We start from the raw sequence: 27,233 nt of genomic DNA on the forward strand, positions 1-27,233 counted from the left end.
AACCATGTGCAAAAACAACAAAAACACAACTATAAGCGACAGAGTAGCTGGGTGTTGAGTCTCACATGTTTCATTTGCTGTTAACCCTCCAAACTAAAATAAGTTTCTGAGCGTTTTTAACTCCTGTTACATTTTTTCTCACTGTGGGCTCATTTTTTACTTCAACATGAAGTCTTGCACCTCTATAGAAGCAGCACAACTTGACTAGAAGCAGAAGGAACTCTGAAATGTCCTCGGTTCAGTCTGATGGAGCTACAATGTGAATAAGAAAATGAATCATTTAAAAAAACGACGATTACGATTACTACGATTATTTATTTTACAAAAATGGAAAAACTTGTAATCAACATCTACAAAATGTTTCCAAGTTCCCACAGGTGTTGCCAATACTAGAAAAATGCTGGCTTGACAATCTGTAATGTTCTGCTACTTTTTCTTACATTTTTAATGTTTCCATTCTTGTCTCCTATCTGTTCTACACAGCTTGCAGTTCAACCCAGTTTAGCTGAAAAGTCCAGGATTTTTTGTCTAGTGACTGTTGGTCACAGGTGAAAGCTAGTGACTTTTTGGTTGCCCAAAGGAGAGCATAATTTTGTGCTTTTTACAGAATTTGGTTCGGTCAAACGGCTTATTATTTGCAAATTTTTGAGTGTAGAATAAAGACATAGTACTGAAATATCATGATTTTAAGCTTCAGTTTGGTTTCATTTGCCGACAAAACGCACTAAGTTCAAGGAATGTTTCAGAATTTGACAATTCTTTCAGTTTTTGCCTTTTCTGGCTCTGACAAATTATGTAGTTTGGACGATTTCTGTAAAAGGCGAAAGGCTTTTCAAATTTGTAAGTGGGTTTTGGGATTCAGAGGATTTAGAGGTTGGCTAAATGGTTAAACAGCACGCTCTTCATTTATCACACCACTTCCATTCGTTCCTCCATTAGCTATACTGTGTTATCGTTTAGAGAGTCAGGGAAGGAACTTTGAGGAAACTGGAGCACAGGGACAGAAAGAACACAGAAACTACACAGAAAAAAGCTCCGGTTGACCTGCTGGTTCAAAGCCGGAAACTTCTTGCTGTGAGGTGCAATCACACAAGGTAATGGTGAAAATTACGGTTAAAATGAGAAATATAGTGATTGTGCTTTCGACTGGCAAGCTGAACAATTTAAGTCACGGTGAGAACAAAAAACCCTTTCTATGAAAACACTAATGACTCCTATTAAACTGACTTACATGATTTTAAACAAGTCATGCAAATTTTGACTGTGCCGCTCCTCGCCAGTCAAAATTGTGACCACTGATACAACACACATTTTCAAAACTTTTGCTGCAGAAAAAGGAAGTCGGCTTTTGTGTGATGTGTTGTTCCAAGAGCGAGTAAAAGTCTGGTTGCCTGGCAACAAGACAGCGGGACTCCACAAAGTCGTTGCTTCCTGCCAAGAAAGAGTACGACTCATAACCCCATTAAAATCCACAAATGTGTCCTGTTTTCATTTCAGGTTTTTGTAAGATTAAACAAACACAATTTTACGTGTTCATGTGTGAGTTTTAGAGCCACCGGCAGGCAAATTGTGCTACTTTTGGACATTGTTCGGCTAGCTGTTTCCCCGTGTTTTTTAATTCAAGTGCCCACGAGCATTACTAATATTGGGGGGAAAACAGCCACTTGACAAACTACGATATTTTACTACATTTTCCTACATTTTTATCATGTTTCCATTCTTTCATTTGGGTCTCCTACCTGCTATGTGTAAACACAGCCTGCAGTTCAACCCAGTCCAGCTAAATGGTCCATGATTTTTTCCCACATGACTGTTAATCACAGTTGAGCAACTCATAGCTTTTTTGGCTGGGCCAAGCAAAGCAGAAAATTTTTTGATTAAATAGTTTGTTTCTGGCAAATTTTGAAATGTAGAATAAAGTGAATTTGATGAAATATCCTGATTTTAGGCTTAAAACAGAACTGCGTGTCACATGATAAGTTCAAGATCCAAGAAAATCCTATTCTGCTTTTACAGGTTTCGGCTCTGATGATTTTTATTAGCTAAGCTAATCAGCAGCCAATTATAGCTTCAGATTGAACAAACAGAAATGAGGTTGGCATTGATCTTCTCATTTCACTCACAGCAAGAAAGCAAATAAGCATATTTCGCAGATGTTGAAATATTACTTCAAACACTTGCAGACAGTTTACAAAGGACTGTGACTTGTTATGAAGCATCATGATCCATAAAATCAAACCATCTCCATATCAGAGAGCAGGATTTTTGTTTATTTCTGGAGACCAGATTGTTTCTTTCAAAAGCTGACTCATCCTTGTTACTTGTCATTGTCTTGTTAATTCTCATCCCAGAGACACCAGAAAGCATCGGGACTACCGAAGACTTCCGAAAACTCAGCTCAAGTACTTCTAACAAACAACTCAAATGCAACTCATTCCTAGTTGGACAACATGAAGCTGCAGACAGACACAGATAAACATGGATTCCTCATTTCGACCAATTCAGGACGACCTTTATCCAAACACACTGAAGCAACTAAATGTTTCTACCTCAATGCAGAGATGTGCAAGCGAGCATCTGTATGCAATCGGCTCTAAAACGCAGGACGGGGGGGAGCTGCTGTGCTTTTGTGTGCGCTGGGCAACTGTTTTATGCTGATCACATGCACCAAGGCCAGAGCAGACACAGAGTTGTGATGTTTGGGTTGATGCTGGATGATACTGAATGAATCAATAATGAGGCGGGCCAGAGTTGAACAACCTGATTCTCTGCCTGCTCCAAGATATCGCTGAATTTCACCGCAGTGCCTGAACAACCATCTGCTGAAGGAAAATCCTCCGTCACAGCTGGTCCGAACCAGTTCCAACTAGACACCAGATACCATCACCTCCTATACGTCTCAACTGTATCTACACTAATTTCAGATACCTGGTGTAAACAAAAAAGGCTTACTGTCCGGCAGAGCTGTCGGTCCTGAGTCAGTATGGTGGTGATGGGAGTTGTGTCGCTACAGCAGGCCACAGATTGTATGTACAGAAAACAACAGAGTCACAGGTTGGAGCAAACTGCTTGTTGTAAATGTTTAATATTGATCTCAAATGCAGTCCTGGTATCGTCGAGTGAAAGTGATCAGTGTTGTGTTTAGGGACATGTCCATCACGTTAATTACGTGTTGTTGGAGAATTTGTGTAACAAAATGCCTGCAATGGTTTTTTTCTCTTTTTTTTTTTTTACTTCAGAGGTTTCTGTTTGCCTCTAGTATGGACAACAGTATCACTGTGTCTTCAATTCTGCTTTATTATAATGGTAGAATAACTAAAATTGAAACCTGATGTGTAGCTGGGTTATATAACTGAAAAGTTTATAGATTAGAATAGAATAGAATAAAAATACTTTATTCATCCCTGAGGGGATGTTTGGTTGTTACAGCAGAGGGAGTATAGGGCCCACCACCATCAATACAGATAAATAAGCAAAAATGTGCAGTAAATAAAAAATAAATGTTAAAAATAAAATGCAAAATGTTCTCTGTAAAGAATGCACAAATGCTAAAGTGTTTTATGTGTAGTATTGGGATAAAATGGTTTATTTCAGCTGATATCAAAAGTTATTGGTATTTTGGTGGTTTATTTTGAATTTAACCACCAACAGGTAAGAATTTTACTGTTAAACCAATACTGAAAAACACAAATAAATACATTTTTTCCATGTAAATAGGATAAATAAGGACAAAGGAACCTTCCTGCCTTGATACAAATCAAATAAATGATTAGATCAGTTCAGGTGGTCACTAGTTACCGTTCTATTCGCTATGGGAAACAACAATAACAACCTCCGAGCAGCAACCTATCACACTAAAACTTTCTAGTTTTACAGGGGATTTGGATGCAGTAAGGCGGATCTCTAAGCTTTCTTTGGTTAATTATCCATTTTAATCACAGTTCTCATCTCCCTGCTTGATAACGTTCCACCAAAACAATTCCATCTGCCGCTCTCTTTAAGGAAACACTAAAGCTACATCCTTTGCTGAACCCCGCCCACAACCACTGCGACTGGTTTAAAGAAAGTGCATTAGAAGAAAGTGTTTAAAGTCAGTGCATTTTCCCCCCATAGGGGAAAAATGCTGAGGTGCAGTCAGACCATTATGTTCTACAGAAGATGGTTGGCAAAACGAGACTACCAGACGGAGACCTACACTGGTCTCCAAGCACCGATGTCAAGTCCATCAGCCCTCAGAGCAGGCTGTCCAGACGGTGTCGCTCAGGTGGACGACGCATGGAGCTTTTAGAGCCTGAACCCATCTGACAACAGCAGCCTCAACCAGAGAAAGTCCCGGAGTTCAGAAGGACGTGACAAGACGCCCAGGCAGAGCAACGTAGGCTAACAGAGCTCTAATATCAACAGGAATAATAATGACTTCACAGTGGTGGAAAAAAGTTGGCGGACACCTCATACATTTGTGAAATATGGCATTAAGAATCACCCTTAAGTCTTCAAGTGCAATATCTTTTAGTACAATCATAACACTAAACAAATCCTTAAAAAAGCCACTAAAAACTTAAAATTGATTAGTTCCAAAAAAACAAGAAATTCTGAGCATTGGGTCATTTTAGCAGAATTTAGTTTTGGTAGTTTTTCTTGGAAACAATAAACAAATAAAATATCATTTGTATTTGTTTGTGTCTGTTTAATGCAGCTACACCTTTTAAAATACAAAAAAAGATTTTTCCAGAAATATTTCATAATATTTGAGATTTTTAAAATTTTAAGGGTGTCGGAAGTCTTTTTTCCACCACTGCATTTGCATAGCACCTTTTAAAAACTTTAAAATGCTCAACAATACATCGAATGCCAAATTAGAATGCAACAGCAAAAACCACAATAAAAGCTAGATAAAATTATTCAGTCAAGTCAAGACAACACTTTCATGCAGCAATTCAGGATGCATTATTGCATAATTTACAGATTTGGGAGTAAACCCTAAAAAAAATCTAAAGTACTACTTTACATGACTATAATGCATATTAAAGCTGAGCCCCTACAGAGTTATTATTTAATTAGTATTGGCTGTTTATGATCCAGAGATGGAGTATGATTGGAATTTGTTCATGCAACCAAACTTCGTGTTTCTATTATGTGTTCTCATGGCAGTTCATAATTAATTTCAGTCAAACTATCAAATATTGTATTAAACTTTTTTCTTATTGCTATACATAAAAGATCCAGTTTCCAGGAAACACTGTTCTGTTACTGAGGCCTAACCTGATGTCATACCAATTTATTTTTGACCTACGTTCAATGTTGGTGGACTTTAGTTAGAACTCTCCCTAAATAATAGTGTAGTAAGATCATTATTTTTTTTAGCATTCTAAGTAGTTTTCAGCTCAAAGTAGAGACCGTAGAAACACTTCTGGGCAATGAAGCTTTTTATCTGAAACATCATCATTGGAGATGAGCTGCTTTAAAATGATGAATTTTCTGATTCTTGTTACTATCAGAACTTGATTCATTTGGACCAGTTACGTTTGTAAAGTCCAAAACAGCCATATAAATAAATAATTGCATTAATCACGCAGGTAGAAAACTCTACTGGAAAAGGACTCCTGTGCTTGTGTGGTTAATTGAAGCCGACTCAGATGATCCTGTCAACATTTTTATCAGCTTCTCTCTTCTCACATCTGGATTTTGGCAGCTGAACAGTCCGAAGACGTCACTTCAAGGCACTTTAGTGAATAAATCAAACAGAAACTGTAAAAATGAGTGAGGAAATTACACCACTAAGCACAGGTGGAACATCACATTTGTCTTTTTTTTAAACATTTTTGGTTATTTGGTCATTCGCTGTAGTGCCGACGTAAACAGCTTCCTGTTTTTTCTGCTACATCATCCTGAAAACTTCAGGGGGCATTTAAGTTTCCCAGTGCAGTGGGGAGTCCCACTGGTGTAACATTTAAACACGAGGCCCTGTTTGCAGTGTGAAACACCCAGCAGCAGGTATCACATCCTATACAGCCCTTCCACACTCTACTGGATCGAACAGAGACTCCCATGAGCTCTGTGCCGATGAAATTTTCATGCCGGAGCCCGGTGTGATCTGAGGGGCTCTATGCCCCGGCGATGGGCACCTGCCCTGGCTGCAATGCATTATTTAAAAACACTCATTCAATCCAGGCTTCAGGGGACACCCTTTGTTACTCTGTCAGAAGCGGTAAGTGTAACTTGGCTGAGGAGACTTTTTTTGCAGAGTTTGAGGACGGACAGGTAGATAAAGGAGACGTGTGGGGGGTTGTACTGTACAGCTGCTGTGTCAGAGGGAAATCTAAGGTCAGGGCCTCGACCTTGTTTTCCCCTCTGTGGATAAAGCAAACCTGAATTCTTTCCCTGTGACTTCTGCATTGTTACAACTGCCATTCAGGAATAAAAGATGAGATACAAACAAGATAAACCACAAACACGAGCAGCTCTTTCCATATCTTTTCTCTGCTGCACTCTGTCTGAAGACGTCCACATAAAAAACACTACATATTGATGCAAATTACATGATGACAAGTGGGAGATCAGTCTGAGTGGGAGGAAGAACATCTGACCTGCGCTTTGACTGCTGACTGCATATTCAGGCCTGAGATACAAAGCTGGCGCACGAGTTCACATTAAAAGAGCCACAAAGCCAAGCAGAAGAGCATCTGTCTGCGTCTCCAGCTCCTTCTCTTCAGCTACAAGATAATTTGCAGCATTTTTCTCCAACACAGAGCAGATTTGTAGGCAAAAATTCTACAACACAACTCTGATCTTCTTCCCTTTCTTGGTCCTAACCTCACACAAGCAAACTAGCAATTTGCTGCAAGTCCACACATCAAGGAGATCTCTCCCACTGCCTTGTCCCCAGGAAACACACCTGACATTTAGCCCCAGGCTGTCCGATCCAGCCTCCCCTTTCCTCCGCTCGCCTCCAGAGACAAGGGCATCTCAGCCGAGTTTAGCCAGCTAAAGCACAGACAGTTAGCAAATTAATTTTCATGTCTTGGTTTCAATAATTCAGCAGCGAGTGCAGTGGCAGGGTGAGGTAAGGTATGCATGCAGGAAGTGATGGAGGATTAAGCAGGGCCCATAACGCATCCGCTTTCATATATAATCTGCCACTCAGAAAAAGAATATATAACATGTATATTTAATGTATGCAGCGGCGTTCTGAATGCAACACAAAGCGTAACTGGATAAAAACACTCAATATTACTAGGTAAATATGAAACATTTATAATAAAAAGGCCATGTGGACGTGACGGGCTGCTGTGGATGAAGGTGAAGCAGATCCTGGCTGCCGCTTGGAAACACCTGTGATACTGTGAGGCTTTATTCCCACTGCACAGACTGTTTATATTTGCTTGGCTTTGTTATGGCAGTTCCTTTGTCAAAACAAATCAGTGTCAATGAGCATGTAAACACGAATGGCTTTAGCCATGGGTTAATCCACACATTGTCACAAACACACACACACACACACACACACACACACACACACACACACAAGAATTCAGCATCACACAAAAGCACACATCTGTGGTTCTCAGTCTGCCAGCAGGAACATCGACTCTGTTACCTCCTGACACAATCACCTGGAAACGTCCTCCAACCTCACAGTGCAACTACCTGATAACTTGTTCAATTTCAGCTACATTTCAGCAATTTTGGAGCAAAAGAAGTGGAGGAGAGACATTTCTAATGATTTGTGATGAGAGATTACACTGACATCACTGACAGTTTTGTTATTGCCACAGTTTCACCCTTCAGCAGTTAATGAGGACAATAATACAATGATGACAAAAACAGTCTGAAGTTTACTAGGAATCACTGGTTTTCTGTGTTAGGACAGACTTCTCTTAAGGAACACATGAGGACTGATTCACTGATGGCTGCTCAGACAGATGCTTTTCTCCGTATGCTAATAAAAGACGAGCTCACTTCTCCTCTGTTGCCAAACTGATTAACAACTTCAGGCACGGAGCTTCAATATTTATACTGTCTCCTTTATTTCAAGTGAGAAAACTAACAAATTTGTGCGGATGCACCAAAAGCAGCTGACGAAAGGCGGCATTAATTGACTGTTGACATATCTGAATGAAAGCACAGTCAGCCAAAGGGTGCTGAGGGTAAATCAAGGGTTTCTTTACTTTTAGAGCAGTGTTTCTGCCTATGTTAGTGCGCCGCTCTTTATACTTCCTTCAAAAGGCTAAAATGCAGATGGCAGAGCCATCTGTGTAGAATCAAAACCATGCATTCAGACCTGAAGATCCCCATTAAACTGCATGTAAATACATGGGAGGAGCCAGGGGAGGAGCAGAGGATGTAAAGAAACCCGCGTTCAAAACAAACTGATTAACTTTACACTTGAAGTTCTTTTCCCAAACAAACCCAGCAACACTTGAGATCACAGAAAAAAAATGTCTGTAAACAAACACGGAGTATTAGGAAACAAATGCAGGGAGCAAAATTATTTTTTGAAACTAAGGACGTGCTTTTAAAAAATGAGATGTTTGATCACACTATTAAATATTTTTGTGAATGGCACCTTTAATTAAGATGCTGGATTCATCAGTGCACATTTCAAAGAGGTTCCAGTTACTAAATAATAAGGAGACATTAATATTGAAGGTGCTGCATTACTCCCATCCAAATTAATATAATAAAACCCTGAAAAAAAGTGTGGAGTGTAATTAATTTCTTCAGTTGCAAGGGCAACAGTTCTTCCCCTACCTTTATTATTATTATGAGCTTGTTCTCTTTACAAAATGTCTCATCACAATAACATTTCACAAGGATTTGCAAAGAAAACACTTCACTCCCCCCATGTTGCTGCTACCTGTGATCTGAAGACAGCGAGACCAGGCAGCTGAGTTCCACTTGTGTGCTGAGGCCTTGGTTGTGCAGAGGAATCCACACAAGTGTGAAATGTTCGTGTGACTGTTTGTTTTATGTTGTATTTCTGAACAAACACGTTGGATTCAAGCCTCGGTTTCAAGGCTTTAAAGGAAATAAAAAAACACACGGCTCCGTGCACAGTGTCACCGCACACTTAAACACACAAATGAGCCTTTATATTGGAACACTTTGTATACTGAGTCTGAGCCTATTGTATGTAACTGCAAGCATTCAGGCCTGTAAACACACTACACTGTACTGGTGAAGAGCTGATGCATTTTCTGATAAAGTTTTGAGGTTTCAAAGTGCTTCACTGCACACTTGTAAAGAGTCACATCCACAATGACACCAACTGTACCAAACTCACAAGTCCAACCTGAAATAAAGTGCTGTGTTCTGAGGTGAGATGGGGAAGATTACAACGCCAGGAGCTCAAATTTAGAAAAATCAACACTATAACGTCTACAAACTCACTGAATTATACCGTATATCATATGTTACAGACCTTATTAGCATTTACTGAGACAGTAAGGTAACAATTAGTCTAAAAATAGTTTCTTAATCTCTGAAAAGCAGCTGAGCACCTAAATGTGGTGCCAGAAATTAAAGTCTGCCGCACCTCTCTTTTTGAAATAATGTGCATGTATGTGAAATATTTTAGGAATTTAATAAGATAACATGACAAAATGTGCTCACAGCAGAAAAAAATTCACTTCAGTAACAGGACAAGGAAGAAGTTAATAAAACAGTCTGTCGCTGCACACCTGTAAACACCAGGTTTACATGTATAATAACACCAAATGTACCAAACTCACAAGTCAAACCTGAAATAAAACACCTTTTTCGAAGGTGAAATGGGGAAGATTGCAATACTAAGAGCTAAAAATAAAAAAAAGGCTACAGCACCTAAAAACTCACAGAATTAGATCCTATATTGTATGTTACCCTCCTTTTTATCAATAATTGGGACCGTGTGGTTACAATTATCCTCAAGATACTGTTTTTTAATCACTGAAAAGCAGCTGACCACCACTCAAAAGGACACTTTCTTGCAAAAAAAAAAAAAACAAAATTAATTTACGGTGAGAAATTGAACTCTGAGGCCCCTCTCCTTTTAAAATAATGTGCATATTTGTGAAATGTATTAGGAATTTAGTAAGACAACATGCCAAAATGTGTTCACAGCAGCAAAACTCACACACAAGGAAGCAGTTTATAAAAGACTATCACTGCACACCTGTAAACACCAGGTTTACATGTGTAATGACACCAAACCCACAAATTCAAATCACAAATTAACACTATTTTCTAAGGTGTAATGGGTAAGATTGCAAAAACAGAAGCACAATAGCACCTAAAAACTCACAGAATTACAGAATATGTTGAATATTAAAGGTATTTTTAGTAACTGAGACAGTCCAGTTCCAATCTTTCAACACTGAGCTCCAACAACTCAAACTGACACCACCTTGCTAAGACAAATTAAACTCTGCTTCTCTCCTTTTGTTTTAAATAATCTGCATATATGGAAAATATTTCAGGAATTTAAGGAGACAAAATGTGTTCGCAGCAGCAAAACCCACGGCAGTAAACAACAACACAATGAAACAGAAATGACAATACGCTTATCAATAAATATTCACCTCTGCAAGTTCTTCCTTGTAGCTCCACTGCTCTGATGTAACTCACATGTCCTGCCCACACCCTTGCATTGTCTGATTGCTTTCAGCTGCACAAGGAAAACATTGCAGTGGACTAATTACATTTTTCTCTTGCTTCCAATGTTACTATCTGCTCCTCCTCAACAAGTTTGGGGTATTGAATGGAGAGAGATGAAACACACTTTAGTGGGATATTCTGATTAGAGCCGACTGTGTCCTGAAACCTTTAACAGTTTATCTAACAGTCTTCATAATCAATCCTGCAGCTGTGGTGCCAAACTGTACGCTTTAATGGGACACAAGTCCATCCGGGGCGCCCCTCTTTTCAATATCTGAATATGTAAAGGCGCATATGAATATGTAAATATGAATATGAGCTAATTCAGTGATGCATTGAGGCAGCTGTTGGTGAGCTCCACATTTACAAGGAAACATGTGTTGGCCCTGCGGGGCAGGTTATGGTGACAAGACAGGTGAGGGGAGAGGGCAAGCATGGTCTACTATGTGTGGACAGACGCTATAGGCCTGTAACACACTCACACACACACACTCACACACTCACACACTCACACACTCACACACACACACACGAGCTAAACAGACGCTTTACAGAACACTATGGAGGCTCTGGTGGATAAAGGGTAGAAATAAATGCAAACAAACACACTAAAATAACCAAATCTGCTGTTTTTGTGTTTGTATTAACAAGCAACTTTAACACAGAAGCATTCAGCATCTCCAGTTCTCAAAAGACTTGTATTCCTTCTGAGTTAAATTATTAATCCTCCTCCTACACTATCATTTGAAATACACGCTGCCTCTGCACTGATTTCACTCCCAATAACACATGGAACATAATCCACAGTCCCTGAACAAGCAACTAAAAAACTCATCAGTTAAATGACACATTGCTCTCGGTGTATTGTAAATAAAGCAAACGGAGCTGAAGCTGCACAAACAGGTGTAGGAGCAGCCTGCTGATGGTTGGTATGCAATATTAACGCATCATATGCTGGTTCAGAGGTCACTGCTGTTCATAAAAGCACATGGGACTGTTTTCATCTCACACAAGGAGCTGCTCAGTGTTCCCACAAACTGAATTCAGAGCAAAAAAAGAGCTCGTGGCCAGACAAAAGCAGCTTCCACTAGACACACACACATCTCCAGCAAGCTTAATCAACTGAATGTGACACGGAGATGCATCAGGAAAAGAAAGATTACAAAAGAGTCTCTAAAGAAATTTGGTTTCTGTTCCAGATGCATGAGGTGCTGTGGAACAAGCGCAGCCTCTCAGGACTTGACAGTGTTTTTTTGGATTACAATTGCATCTCAGCAGGGATCCCTGCTCACTCCTCTAACCTCCAGACTGCTCCACTGCTTAAAAATAGCTAATGATGATAAAAAAAAAGACCGAAAATGCTGCCATGCAAAGAAGGTGCAACTCTTTGTGAAGACTGTAGCAGAGGAATAAAAGGGGCAAAGCATGAGGAGCAGCAGGCTTCAAGACATGGGGGGACATTTAAAAGTTTTTAAGCAAAAAGCATGAATGAATGCACAGAAAAACTGGGTTTAAATGAAAGAAATTTTTTGCAAAATGATATTTTTTCCCTAATACGTCTAACACACAGTTGCATCGGAATTCAACACGGCTTAGAATAAAGTGTGCAAATAGTGAAAATGTTCGTACAGCATGACTGTGTTTCGTGTGAGTGCAAAAGTTTAGCACCGCTGTATGGCTGCTGAATGGGACCAAACTTTTCCCTTCATCACCACCCGGCTTTACGCACAGAAACACACCGCAAAGATTTCTACTTCTGAGCCAAAAACAGCTCAAATAAACCAACCGTGCAGCAGATTTATGTCTTAAAAAGTTCAACCGAGAGCAGGCAGCACGCCTGTCCGCACAGGGACGAGCACAAACAGCCCGGAGAGACACGCTTCCACCCGAAAATAACGCGTCTTCGTCCAACTTTTTAACGCTGCACAAGCGCGCAGCGTATTTGGGATATATCTGATAAAACGCGCAGGGGGAAATAAAAAGAGCCCAAACAGCAGCACGGATCTGAAAGTGCAATATTTTTTCAAAAATTAAAAATAAATGAAAAAGTTTAAGAAGACGCACCTCTAAAGGTGGTCGCAGAGGAGGGAGGAGGGGGGACGGAAGAAGGAGCGCACTTTTTGGATACAGCAGCTCCTTTTAAATTACAGTTTAGAAAGTTGTGCTCCCCTCCTGCTGCCCACCGCGGCTGCAAAAATGATAAGCAGGTGAAGTCCAACATATAGAAGCGCGTAAAAAATAAAAAAAATCCACTTACTTTTCTCTCGCTTGGCTATCGGAAGGGACGACAGCTCCTTTACCTTTGGCGTACATGCTGAATTCTGTTTTAAGACTTTTGCCCCACTCAACACCTGTCAAAGAAAGCAGCCAGGAAAACGCTCCATCTCCATAGCTACCCCTTTAGTGTTTTTCCTCCCCCCCTCCTCCTCTTCTCCTCCCCCTCCTCCCTCCCTCCCTCCCTCCTCCCTCCTTCTCTCTCCTCTCCCTCCCTCCCTCTCTTTCTCTTCTTCGTTTTTTTTTTTTTTTTTTTTTTTTAACATCTCCAACATTGGCCACAAATCAGGCACAGTTTCTACCGGGGGGACTTGAAACCGGCCGCTGTTGGATTTTTTTTTTTTTTTTTTCCCCTCCTCAGCCGCTGTTCCGCAGACCCGCCTCTCCTCCCGCCGCTGCGCAAACGGTGGGGGCTCCTTAAAGGGAAACGCACACTTCTTGTTTACGCACCGCGGAAACATGAGGAGAGAGAGAGAGGAGAGAGAGAAGGGGGAGGAAGGGGGGAGGATGAGAGGAGGAGGAGGAGGAGAAGAAAAGCATGCCGGGTACAGGCTCTTCTCTCTGGGCTCAGCTCCTTCTGGGAGCCTGGCGATGCTTCTTATGTTATTTTTGTCCCCAAAAGACTCTTCGGGACTCAGTTCTGGGAGTTTCATTCACAGTAATGATGACACCGGGCTCGTTTTAACCCACTGTTACAAATGGAATGAGTGATTTCCCATGTTTTGGTCAATTACAAAATAAACGCAGCACTTGATGAGGTCAAGAAACCCAAGTTATCATAGTAGTATGAATATCTCCTGAGTTAGAGGCCTTTGGAGTACAAAGGGGTCAGTCGAAATCTCACACTTTTTAATTTCAGGTGGTTTTTCCAGCATTTTTCAGCCCTCATAACTTCATTAGTAGTGTAGACCATCCAAATCCATTTTACATCCACTCCAGGTCACAATCTAAAATCAAATTCTCATTTTTACTGAGCCCAGCATCATTATCGTATAACAATCACTGGTATCCTGGATACCTTATCTATATTCTGATAATTTACTGGAAAAACTTTTTAAAAGTGCAATTTTTTGTCCCCAAAGGACTCTCCATGACTGGATACTGGGAGTTTCATTCCCAGTAATGACGACACCAGCCTAATTTTTAGCCCACTGTTACAAATGGAATGAGTGATTTCCCATGTTTTGGTCAATTACAAAATATATAAAGCACTTGATGAAGTCAAGAAACCCACCTTACTTTCATACTAGGATATTTTCAAAGTTAAAGACTCTCAGAGTATTTTGAGTAAATCAATTATACAACAATCTAAAGCCAACTCTTGTTTCTTATATGTCTGATTTATGCCCACTCTCTCTGATGATCACTCTCTTGCTGTTGAAAGTATGATATATTCCATAATACTGATGCTCAGAGTTGGTTATAGAAAAAAGTGGGTGAGATGTTGGCTGTTTTAGCCCAGTGTTACAAATGGAATGAATGACTTTCCATGTTTTGTGGAATTGTGTGGTTGATTACAAAATAAATGCAGCATTTCACGAGATCAAGAAGCCCACCTGATCTTAATGGTATGAATATTTATTAGTCAAATGCCTTCAGAGTACATTGGGATTGTTTTTTCCAGAATTTTTGAGTCCGAGTAACCAACCAGATCAATTTGGCATCAACTCCAGGTGTCACAATCTAAAGTCAAAATCTTGTTTTTGTTCAGGATCATTTTTTTCTTGACTAAACTTTGAGCATCTAGGCCCATAACATTGGATACATCATAGCTTCAATTACAAATTATCAATCCAACATGGTGATATGACTCTTGAAAGTTTATTTAAAAATGCACTTTTTGCATTAAATTTTCAGAGCTGAAAAATACATTCAGGCTCTGTTAAAAACTGCAAACTAACTGGCAATACATCCACCTCAGGTGTCACAATTTAAATCAAAATCTTGTTCGTCTAGTTTCTATGGGCTAACCAGCAACTTTGAACATCAATATCCTGCCTGGGATATATCATAGTTTCAACAGCTTAACTGCACCAGTTTAATTTACATTACACAGAGTCATAGAAACAAGCATGTGGGACCGTAGATTTGTTATATGTTTCCTGACAATTCACTAGAGAAAACTTTGAAATGTGCATTTTTCAGTACAGCTTTTGAGCAGAACTTTCAATGATCATAGCACCAGGTGGTCAAACAAATTCTAAGATATTTAAGGTCTAATTTTCACTCACATTTTGTACTATTTTTGATCTCAAAAGTCGCTCCAGGACTTGATTCCAGAAGTTTCATTGACAGTAACGACAACACTGATCTCATTTTAAGCAAGCACACAGCACACTGTTACAAATGGCCTGAATGATCTCCAATGTTTCTGTAAAACTGCTGGGTCTTGAGTGTTGTTTTTACATGACTGCAAAATAAATAGAGCACTTCATGAGAGTTCAAGAAAAGCGTTCCATTCTGCTCTGTGGGTGGGATTTTTTTATGTGTTGCCACTGAAAATACTTAACGGACAGTTATTCAGCATTCTCATAGTTATATTAACACTGGATGATCCCAAAACTATCTAGTTTGAATGAGTCAGAACAATCTCAAACTGGAATCCTGCCCAGTCAAAATGTCAACCAAATCTGAGTTTTGACTCAGTGGAATGACGTTGCAGGTACTTGTAATTATGTCAGAAGCTACGGTATTCAGAATTCAGCTTGCTTTTCAAACAGATTATAGCACTGTAACCATAACCGTGTCTGGTAAGTCATTTCACCACCACGTCAGAGCAGCCTGAGGCCTAAGTTCTAGTAAATTTCACCCACAAGTCTTTAATGAACCAAGCTGTGCTTCTCCACAAAGTCCTTGCTGATGAGCTTTTCTTATATCACTGGATGTTCTAGAGATCTTCTCCACCACAGCAACTGCTATCACTTTGTTCACACTGTTCAGATTCTCTGCTTGGCTGACAGCCAATGGGATCGTCATATGCACAATATATTGCAGAACAATTCAGAAAAGACATCGTGACATTTGAAATATCAACAGTGATTCCAACTAGCCCAAACTAAATTGGACTGGTCAAAATGATGTTGCTGATGTCTGCAATTTCAATTCTGAGTCATCAAACTCAGCTTTTAAAAGTTAAAACAGCTTGCCATATGTCGTCTAATTTTCACGCATCCATCATAAATATGTTACAGTAACAGTTTTACTTTAACATAACCAAGTAGGTATGAAGCTACTTCAAACTTAAGCAAGCGTGTTGCTCAACCCTAATCATATTTATATTGTCTCATGCAGATATTATAGAAAAAAATGTTTTTAAAATGTTGGAACTGATCTAGAGTTTTGCACAATGCTCCAATATCAATGTTCTGTCTTGCCATAAAATTCGTCATGTACCCCAAAAAGCTACAACTGCATAGCCATTAGTAAATGCTTGCTATAATCCTACACAAGAATCTATTGTGTATTCATGTACTGTAGCTCTATAACAAGTGGACGTAGTCACCGTGACATTTCTACAGATGTGCACAGTCAGTCAACTTAACAATGAAATGTTTCTCAGTTGTTGGTTGCAACCCCTTTTCACGGTATTATGTCCGGATGTTGTAAACTAGCAAGGTAGGAAGAGGGACAGATGACATCTAGATTGGCCGTACTTTGATCTAAAATATGAAAGTAAATCTGTATGTAGGTTGGCATATAACTCCTCTACCCTACCAGGGTGCAGCCACATTCAGCACAGACATTTCATTTTAAATGCTGAGCCATTTGGTAAACTTCTACTGCTATGTTGTAGGATGGTGTGAAATGTTCATATGCAAGATATAAAGTGTCACACATTCCATCCATTTTAAACGGGATATGGTTATAGGAGAATGTGATTATTAGTTGACATAAACAAGCCATTATTGGGCAACTTTTTCTCTAGTTTATTTACTTTGTGTAAGCTTCTCGCTTCTCTTCATCATAATCAGTACTGCCTTGAGAGTATACATGTGTGTCTGTGTATATCAGTATTTTTGCATTGACTTTACTTGCAATCAGGCCGCCTCTACAATCTGCTATTGAAATTACCTGTTTTAAACAAACATGCATAAAGTGAATGTGGCTACAGCAACAGTACTTTATTGTTTATCAATTCACTGTCAGCTAAAAGCATATGGAGGATAATTTCAACACAGCTTCTTTATTTTTCTATGGTACTGATGCAATAGACTTTGCAGTGATACCCTCCATGATATCTTGATATAGAAAATAACAGATTTAGTGGAGTAAAGCCCACTTTGCTTTGCATCGTGGTGTATGTCTGCTTCCAATAGCAGTTTTAGTCCATTTCTTTTCCAGATTTAAGCAGCTCATTGTGTGCTGCTGTATTCTACCAGATTCAATGTGGCGTGCTATGAAAATGAACTTGGTGACCATTTACTCATGGACAACTCTGCATGAGTGTTGGACCCTTTCAAGCCAAACCTGATGACCTCAAACTCCCACCAGAGGACATACAGGTTTGTAACAAGGGTCAGGTAGTTGTAAACAACATGTTGTTTTCTACTTAGTCGTCAGTTGGTTATTTCTTGTCCCATCAAACTTCATCACCAAGCCGTTCGATCTTGATGAGGGTCATCTGTACAAAACATTACACTCAGGAAAACGCTTCACTTATGCAGAATAATAAACTTCATCAGTGGTGCAGTTACTGTCAGACAGGTATGACGACCGGGCCTTCACAGGAAATGAACTGGTTTTCTGAAACCCTCATTGAGTTTTTATTTGTATTCTTGGGTATTTGTGTGAAAATAATTCCTGACTAAGGAATAGTTTATCCACCTTTTTATTCGCAATTACATGACTGAGAAGTATCATTAGTCTGATCAGAGTTCGGCCTACCACACAAACAGCTCTGAGGTTTCTGACTCAGCTTTCCGAGCAGCAGAGGACACATGATCTTTTGTTATTCTGATTATCAAAAATAAAAAAGAATTGGGTTGCTTGTGGATCCAGAAGCGATGAGTTAATCGAGGGCGTTCTTGGTTATAACAGGGGAGGCTTAAGCAGCCGTCTCTTGCACCAAGTCCTGCTCACTGTTCTGCACAGAGCAAAGCTTCCACTGAATTTCACATCTCGCAGAAAAGCCACAATCCTGACGAAATCTTCAGCTAATTTCTCGCCAGCCAGGAAGAGGACTGATTATTATTATTCATTCTGAATCTGACACCCCAGTGACCCGAGGGCAACCCTTTTTCCCCTGGCACTCTTAAATATCCGCCTCCAATTACAAAGCAGCTGTAGGGAGGTAGCGCGCTGGTTATTATGTACCCCTGAATGTGACCAGCTTAGTATAATAGCATCTCTGATTGGCTGCTAGATCCTTTAAGTAAGACGCATTTGTGGCACTCGCTGGCTTGGCCTTAAGGCAGGATGCACTTTTGATCTTTAGCTTTTCGTATCATATAGCATGCCCACTCATCAGGTTAGCTTACTGCCTTTCAAAGGTCTGTGTATGACCCTGTACTACCAATGTGAAAGAGAGAGAAGCCAGGAAGCATATCTGAAGCAACAGTGAAGATAATAGTGGTGAATATTTATGCAGTTATTTTGTGTTTTGCACTAGAACTTCAGATTCTTCTCATATAACAGTGGCATTTTGCATACATTAGTATTTTAGATGGTTAAAATCAGAGCAGATGAGGCAAATATATTGTTAATTTAGTCCTTAGTCAAGCTCCAGAAACACTGAATCCTACATTTTCCCTAATGCAACTGAACCCTTATTGCCTCTTAAAATTACACCATTTTTAAATCCACCAGAGTCATAGAAGACATTATACTCCTGTTTTGACAGGTTCTGGGAGTAAACTAATGTGTAAAATTGTTGGAGTGGCCCCTTTAATTTTGTTGTCGTGAAATATGTAATTTGAAATTTCATTAATCTAATCTAACAGTGATATTTTTCATGCATTAGTTGATTTAGATGGTTAACATGTCCTGTCAAGCTCCAGAAGCATTGGACCCTACATTTCCCATAAAGCCATAAACCCTAACTGTCTCTTAAATATACACTCCTTTAAAACACACCAGAGTCATAGAAAGCATTGTGTTCCTGTTTTGACAGGTTTTATGAGTAAACCAACGTGTAAAATATTTGGACTTTCCATTTAAGTTTGTTGTGTAGAAAGATTTAATTTGAAATTTGATAAATCTAATATAACAGTGGTATTTTCTTATTTTAGTACTTTTGGTGGTTAAAATCAAAGCAGAAGAGATCGAGATATCCCTAATTTAGTCCTTAGCCAAGCTCAAAAACATTTGGAGCCTACATTTCCCATAATACACCTAAACCTTTGTTGGCTCTTAGATATAAATTTCTTTCAAATACACCATTTCTAAATCCACCAGGCTCATAGAAGACATTATACAGTTTTTTTTTGACAGGCTACGTGATTGGTTCCCTGAAAAGGAGCAACAGCAAAGCAATGAAATAAACGGCAAAACTTACGTTGATTCGAAATGTATTTTTTATATGTCAGAAACATGCATAAATCTACAGGAAATACATTTTATTCCATAAAAACACAATTCTTAGGATTTTTAAAATATATTGGCCAGTCTATTCTGCGTTAGATTTCATGATCTTATGCCAGTTTTTAAGCCAAAAAGCTGACAACCACAGATTTGATTTGAACTTTGATTAAACTCATGTAACAGCGGTGACTTTTCCACCACTGTTACAATACTTGTCTTGAATGAAACCAAGTGTTCTCTGGACAACTAAAACCAGATAACACAGGTAAAAACTGTTTACCCAGCTGATACAGAAATAAATGCTTGACGTCATGGGTTTAAAGTTATAATAGTGATGGTATGGAACAACTGTAACATAATCTAATTTCAAGAAAAAGAGACTACGCCTGGCAAAAGTATATCTGTGAGAAATCTTTAAGAAAGCTGTATCAGTGTAGGGAGGAACCAACAGCTGCAGTATTCTTCTGCTTTGGATGGCCTTTCTTCACTCAGACACACAATACAGTTGCAAAACTTGGATCAGCTAAACCATCTCTGGCCACATTAACTTTCTTTACCCTGAAAAGTGTGTTAAACTCTTGTTTCTGTGCTCCACTCAGCAGAGTGCACTCCTTTCATTCATGTTATGCAACAGCTTCAACAATAAGGATCCACGTAAGATGTGCAGGCATCTCGTACCCCTGTTTGGCCCTGCTCCGCCCCGACATCAGCCTCCACAGGAAGGAAAAACACAATAAGTTGCAGCCCAGACCAACAGAGGAATTCCCCCAGCCCCTGCCTTTGTGAGGCCAAATTATAATTAATCACAGGTTAAATAATTCAGTGCCAAAACCAATGGAAGCCTCTCTCGCCCCATTTCTCGGCACCTGCCTCAGGAGGCGCCCCCAGAGCACTGAAGTGTGGGTGTAGATTATGTTCGCATGTGTGTAATAGAGGGAATCTCTAGAGCTGGTAAAAAGAGAGAAACACACAACCCCAAAACAACCAAACAGCAGATAGCAGTGAACCCTCCGCCCTGCGATCCCTATGACTCAGCCTTGACTCCAAGTGGCTCCTTGATCCGCCTCTTCTCTTCCTCTTCACTCTCAGTCCATCTTTTCCTCTCCCCCTCTTTAACATTGTGACTTACAGAAGAAAAATGGCACTTTAACATGCATTATAGAGAGCAGCATTGTTGAGGGCAGCACTGGCTTTAATCAAACATTTCTTCACCCTCTTTATGTCAGTAACTGGGTCAACAGGTTGGAAGGTTCATGCAGGGAGGTTACTCATGTGGCAGAATCACTGATATTAGTCTCATCCAGTTAAGACGTCAATCAATAAATCGGTCAGCTGTTGTTAATATGAAACATATATTCATCTCTTGGCTGTTAGTCCAACACTGGATTGAATCCAGTGTCTCATAATCCTGCTTCCACAAACAATAAGTTGTGTTTTGTTGCTAGGTTTGAACACTCGGTGTACTCAGTGTGGGGTATTATATATGATTCAACTGCAAAATGACACATTTCAGGCAAAACCACAGAAAATACTGAGCATGTAGGAAACTGTAACTGTTAAAAAAAAAAAAAAAATCCATTTGCACAGCTCAGCCTCGATAAACATCTACTGCCGCTGAAAGATTTTTGAGGCATGCTTACATAACTTCAAGCAGCCTGTTATCCCAAATATGAACCTGTCTGTCTGCCACACTCTCTGTCTGTCTGTCTGTCTGTCTGTCTGCGTGCCTACCTACCAGCTGTTACATCTGTCTGCCTGCCTTCCTGCCTGTTTGTCTGTTTTGATTTGCGTCATTCCACTTGGTCACCAAGTTCGTCTGTGCCGTTCCCAAACGACCGGCCTCCTCCCCCCTCATCCGTCTGACACCCAGCGGCTACTGTGGGCCTCTGCTGTGGTGAAGAAAGACTCTGTGCTCCTCAACGCTCCCATAATTAGAGACAAAGGCAGAAAGAAAGCGCTCGTTGCTTTTGTGTGCCTCCTCTGCACACACCGGTTGCAGCCACACATGAAAGAAGAAAAAAAAGACACAATCCATCGTCTATATCTTTCTAAGCAACCTCGTAAAAATGTTCAAAGTCATTGCGAACTTTAAAGACTCTATTCAACATATTGCATTTGACAAGACAAAAGCCCTAATGGCTAAAACACATCTGTGTTCGGTTTTCCCCTCTTTTCGTTTTAACTTGTAGATGCCATTACTTCAGATTTACCAGCAGTTAAAGCCACCTTGCCAACATCTGAACCTTACAGATGTGAGAGATGGAGCCTCACCAGGCAGTTAGATAGAAAACTCCACTGCATTAAAAAAATACTCAGGGTGCTGCGTTGGTTTTGGGTTTATGTGTCAGGTACCGGTGAGATGATGAAATATGATCCAGTAGGTTCCAGTGTAAGCAACAGATCCATGTGTGTTCAGTCTTGTCATTGGATATAACAATGTACTCTGGATAATAGTACTAAAGTAGACCACTGACATACATTGGATTGGTCACCACAAGGCTTTGCTGTTTGATTCTGCATCATGTTTTGACCAAATTGGAGTGAGTGTACACCTACATGTTGCTGTCTAATTACTGTAGAGACATCTGCAAACAGCAAAAACACCTGGACAGTCAAAACAGGTAAATCTCTTCTGTTTTGTTGGGGTTATTTTCAAACAAAACTGTGCAGAAGCAAGAGCAGGTAAAACATGGAACTGACATCCCAGCTGACCAAATTATTCTTTTGTGGTAGTAACACTGTCCACAAGATGTAAAATTAGCTGAAATATTCATTAATGAGAACTGCTGTGTGATCAGTTCTGTTGACATTTAAAATTAACACTCAAATAAAGTTACAGATGGCAGAACTTTGTCTTTTTACTTGTGGTTGCTGGTTATGCCACTGTGATCCCCCCATACATTTAAACAGAGCTGGCGCTTTAATACTGTATGTTTTGGAGACAGTTTGCACAGTTCAATTTCTGTTAAAGAGAAATACAATTTTTGTCTAGGTGTAGGGCTAGACCAGTGACCAATCACTGGACCATAGACTGTATCTAAAAGATATAACTGAGAGACCATGTGTTGGTTTGTAGACTACTGCTTTAAAGCCTGAGGTTTGGAATCTGGCCGTCACCATTTTGGTCTTTTGAATGTGAGGGGTGGACATGATGTTGACTCTGTAGCAAATTGTCAAAAACAAAGAATCCCCACCCTAAAGCATACTCTGCTTTATCATCTATTTTGCTCTAAATGGGAGAATAATTTAATAAAGGAAAATTAGGCTGTTTATAGGGAGACTTGAAACAAGCAATTGACACCATGGAAAATGCACACAGCAGTAATAAATCAAGTGAGAAGAGAGACCATTTTCTCATAGACTTCTATACAATCTGACTTTTTTTCTGCAACCAGAGGAGTCACACCCTGTTGTCCATTTGAAAAAATACAGGTTTAAGTCACTTCTACGTTGATTTCTCTTTTTAGGTTTACATTTATATTTTATATACTGTACAGACTATGGTGTGGTTGTATTGTCAGGTCCAGCTTATCTCCTGGTGGCTTCAGCCTACAACACAATGGCCTTATTGAAATGAACAATTATTTGTTTTATCACAAGCAGCACATGTTGTTTGACCTTAAGACCTTACATTGATTGTGCAATTTTGGTTTGTAGTGAACAAAACTGGAGACTGAGAAAAATGTGGTAAAATCTTTGGTTGTCAGTTGCAGATTACACCGTGTGGCCAGCAACCGCCTTTCAGCTTCTTCAAATCCTAAAATCTAATGCAGAGTACATTGGTCAATGCTAAGAAAAACATAAGAATTAGGTTTCTAAATACATAAATTGCAATCTCAACTATGCTTTGGATAAATTTGTGTACTTCAGGATTACGCTTATTTCTGACGTATTAAAAATATGTTTCAAATCAACATGTTTACCATTTATTTCATTACTTTGGTGTTGCTCCTTTTCAGCCAGCCAATCACACATCATATTGGACTCATCCCCCTGGTCACCCAGAAAAATGGAGGAAAAACTTCAAACACATACTTAACACCAAACTACCCAAAATATCCCATTTTCCTGAACCTAACCAAGTCATTTTGGTGCCTAAACTTAACCAAGCTTCCAACATGTAGTTGTCATTAAGAAGTGTAAACCAAAACGTGATGTTGTCCGAAACTTAACCATATAGTTCTGGTGCTTATACCTTACCAAAGAGCAAAATGAACAGCAAAGGTAAACAAATGAAACAAAACTTAAGTCTTGAAGGTGAAAATCACTTGCTGAGTTTTGCCTCCAAAGTTCTTTATGGGTTTTTCAACCTGGTGGTCTTTCCTACAATGCCATAGGTCAGAAAACTAAATTGTCTGTCCTTCAAAATGCAAATAAGAATGCAGTTTTTTGGGATGTAGAATTGCAAATTTTAACACATCTAAAAAACTGACAGTTCAATACAGACTTAACTAAGATTATTTTCTAGCTCAGTCTTGCAAAGTCTGACATGCAATTAACCATTTTTTCATTCATCACTGTGTTTTAAAGCTTTAAAATGGATGTGAAAAATGTCTGAAGCATAAGATTAACATCATCCTGTGAGATTCTGTTTTATTCTCTGATTATTTCATGTCTGTACCTTTAAGAACAAGAAGTGGAATAGAGGGGAGGCAGAGCGAGAGAGGCTAGGGAACAGTGCAGTGAGAGAGAGAAGGAAGGAGGGAGGGAGGTGGCGGTAATGTTCTCATGTGTTTTCTTTCTGTGGGAAGTGGCACAGCCCCACCGCAGAATAAACACACACACATGCACATACATGAACACACACCTGCCTGTGTGCGCACACGAACAGGAAGGCAACGCATTTTTCAGCTTGTGAGTGAGGGTCTTATATTCTCACAGCCAAAGAAGACGGTCCACAGCTGTGATCCCAACATGCTCTGGAAAAAACGAAGGACGAAACTGGACAAGAGGGGACAGTTAGTGGGATGAAAAGTTAGCTTAATGGAATGAACAAAGCCGGTAGGAAAACATGGTAAAGATGGAAAGAAAGGGATGACTGAATGTTATAGTGAAGAACTGCAGATGTGCCACCACAGTGAACTTCCAGTGATACGTCTCTGCTGATACAATACAGACCAACTGATCATATATAATACAGACCACCAGTACGTCCCCATTACTGCTAGGTGATAACAGAGGAAGGATTGCTCTGGATTTTTCCAATGCGGCTTCGTGCTTAGTTTTAGATGGGAACCACTAACAATCAGGCCCAACCCAACAGAGCCACACTGAAATATTGTGGTTACATCCTACGCTGCTGCTCACTCTCTCTTTCCATTATCCATCATCCACCATGCTCCACCCTGCCATCCTCTGCTTCCACCACCACCACAATGTGCTGGCTTCTTCAGCTGGAGAGTCAAATTACCACGACAGCGCTGAAGGAGGACGACAGGCCGCAGTTGGCCTCCGGAATAAGTGAGCGGTGAGAGCGGCAGCTAGCTGTTTCTGTAACAGGCTTTGTGGTACCCTGATCCCCTAAGCTGGACCCACAGGGCCATGGCGAACCACAGTCACACTCTCGATAAGAACCGGCAGAAACACACGCGGCGCCTGCGACTGGCATGCAAGCGGGGAAATTGCATCATCAGCGTGAAGGCAGCCACCATGCCAAAAACACGCCGCGGTGAAACTCGCAAAAAACAGGCTGTGCCAAGTTACTCTTCCTCCTCTACCATCGCTTCTCTCTCCTCTATAATACCACGCCCACCTCCATGCCCGCCCCCACACTGTCACACTTAGCTCGAAAAACACGCACATGAGCGCACTTGCCAGCATCCGTGCCCACACTAGTGCGTGCATCCATTCTGCAGTTTGTTTCTGCTGCATGTCTCCCACACACCCTCCAAACACCACAGCCAGCTAGCCAGCCAGCCAGCCAGGCAGCCAGCCAGCCAGGCAGCCAGCCAGCATGGAGCTCTGTGGCCTCCCACTGCCCTGAGGGGGCTGTGTGTTGTGTTGTGATGTGCTGTGTTGTATGTGTGTGTGTGTGTGTGTGTGTGTGTGTGTGTGTGTGTGTGTGTGTGTGCAGACACTGTATGTGAAAGAAGAGGGGGATGGGGTTTAAGCAGACGGGTAATGGGGGTTGTCACACCAGGGAGTCAAGGATAGACGGCTGTCTGCTCCTCTGTGCCCTACAAGAGAGAAACTGGTGCCATTATGAGCATCATTCACTCCCCAAAGCTTCTCAACGTAAGACTTCAAAAAGGAAGCTGCCAACTTTTGAATGTTTCACTTTATTTCAGAGTCATCACAGCACAACAAGACTGTGATTTTTATTTTGTCCCAGTGAACTTGTTGGCAGCTTGCACACTTATTTTTCTGTCTTGACTAAACTGTTTGTGTTGCAAAGACAAAGTCACCAAGGGGACAGTAGCCGACACGATGAAGAACTGGTGCCATTATGGGCATCATTCACTGACAAAGCTTCAAAATGCAAGACTTCAAATATGAAACTATCAACTTTTGAATATGTCACTTTATTTCAGAGTCATCACAACAAAATATTTTTCCATATAACTTTCAACATGCACAAGCAGCACCAAAATTCATGGGAAAACATCCCAATAAGAGATCACAACACACCTTTATCACGCACTTTGCTCTTCAATTTCAAATCTATTAGGCAATGAGATAAATTGTCCATAATGATAAAACTTAGCTGACATGATGGAGAACTGGTGCCGATATGAGCATCATTCACTCCCTAAAGACTCACAAGACAAGATTTCACACATAAAGCCTCCAACGTTTGAACGCTTCACTTCACACAACACAACTAGACCATCCAAATGTGATCATTTTAATCAGATCACTTGAAAATAAACAAATCCTAAATAACCATTTTAGAGAAAATAAGCAGTGACACGTTGATTGCCACAGTGGATCATTTTCATTTTATTCTATTCAGAGAAAATAAATCAAGGGAGAATCCACCACTTTTTCCAACAGTTCTATGCATTTGGACGTCTTTTTGCAACCAGAGGAGTCGCCCCCTGCTGCAGGTATAAGTCACGTCCACGTACGCTTCACATTTTAGGCTACATTCAGACTATTGACAATAAAGCTGAACTTTTCTGCCATTAGCCTCAGTGTTTGTATTAGTGGAACACAGTATGATGTGTTTAATCACTAGTGTTGTTTGACCTGAAGACCCTACATTGAATGCGCGATTTTGGTCTGTAGTAAACAAAATGTGACACTGAAATATGAATATAAAGTAAATAAATAAAGTAAATAATGAAACAAGTACTTGAGAGAAGGCGAGCAGCGACTTGTCGATGGAGACAAAGGAGTATCATTTTCATTTTGTTCCAGTGAATTTGTACGTTTGCCCATCTTGACTAAACTGCGTGAGAAGCAAAGACAGGGTCACCGAGGGGACAGCAGCCGACAGGATAGCTGGAGGTGCATGCTACGGAGGCTGTGGGGGGTGTAGGAGGTGGTGGTGGTGGTGGTGGCATGCAGACTGGATTGTGATCCTGTCAGAGGAGGGGTGGGGGTGGCGCTGGACTCAATGATAGGAATAATACCACGCAGAAAGTAAACAGCAGACACTTTCAACACCTACAACCGGCCGACTGGCAGATCGAGCTGGTGGGAGGGAAAACACAGAACAAGAAGATCTGTATGAAGTTCTCCTAATTTTTTAAGCTCCCAAAAATAGCCACAGTGGGTTGATGAATTTAGAGCTGCCTGTGTTGTCAGGAGAGTAGGATGGAGGTACGGTTTGGTTCCCTCCTCTCTCTTTATTTCTTGCTTAA

At 40.3% G+C, this 27,233-nt stretch overlaps 1 protein-coding gene across 2 annotated transcripts in view; it reads right to left on the reverse strand.

Annotated features, from left to right (window-relative positions):
* ssbp4 (single stranded DNA binding protein 4) overlaps window positions 1-13,049 on the reverse strand; it is a 105,859-nt gene extending 92,810 nt beyond the window's left edge. For both annotated transcript variants that reach the window (XM_035946822.2, XM_023267263.3), the window contains exon 1: window positions 12,893-13,049. In XM_035946822.2, coding sequence (XP_035802715.1) covers window positions 12,893-12,948 — 56 coding nt within the window. In that variant the 5' untranslated portion in view covers window positions 12,949-13,049. The remainder of the gene's footprint in view (window positions 1-12,892) is intronic.
* Between the last annotated feature and the right edge of the window lie 14,184 nt (window positions 13,050-27,233).

This window comes from Amphiprion ocellaris, chromosome 2 (assembly GCF_022539595.1).
Source record: "Amphiprion ocellaris isolate individual 3 ecotype Okinawa chromosome 2, ASM2253959v1, whole genome shotgun sequence".
Taxonomy (NCBI): Eukaryota; Metazoa; Chordata; class Actinopteri; family Pomacentridae; genus Amphiprion; species Amphiprion ocellaris.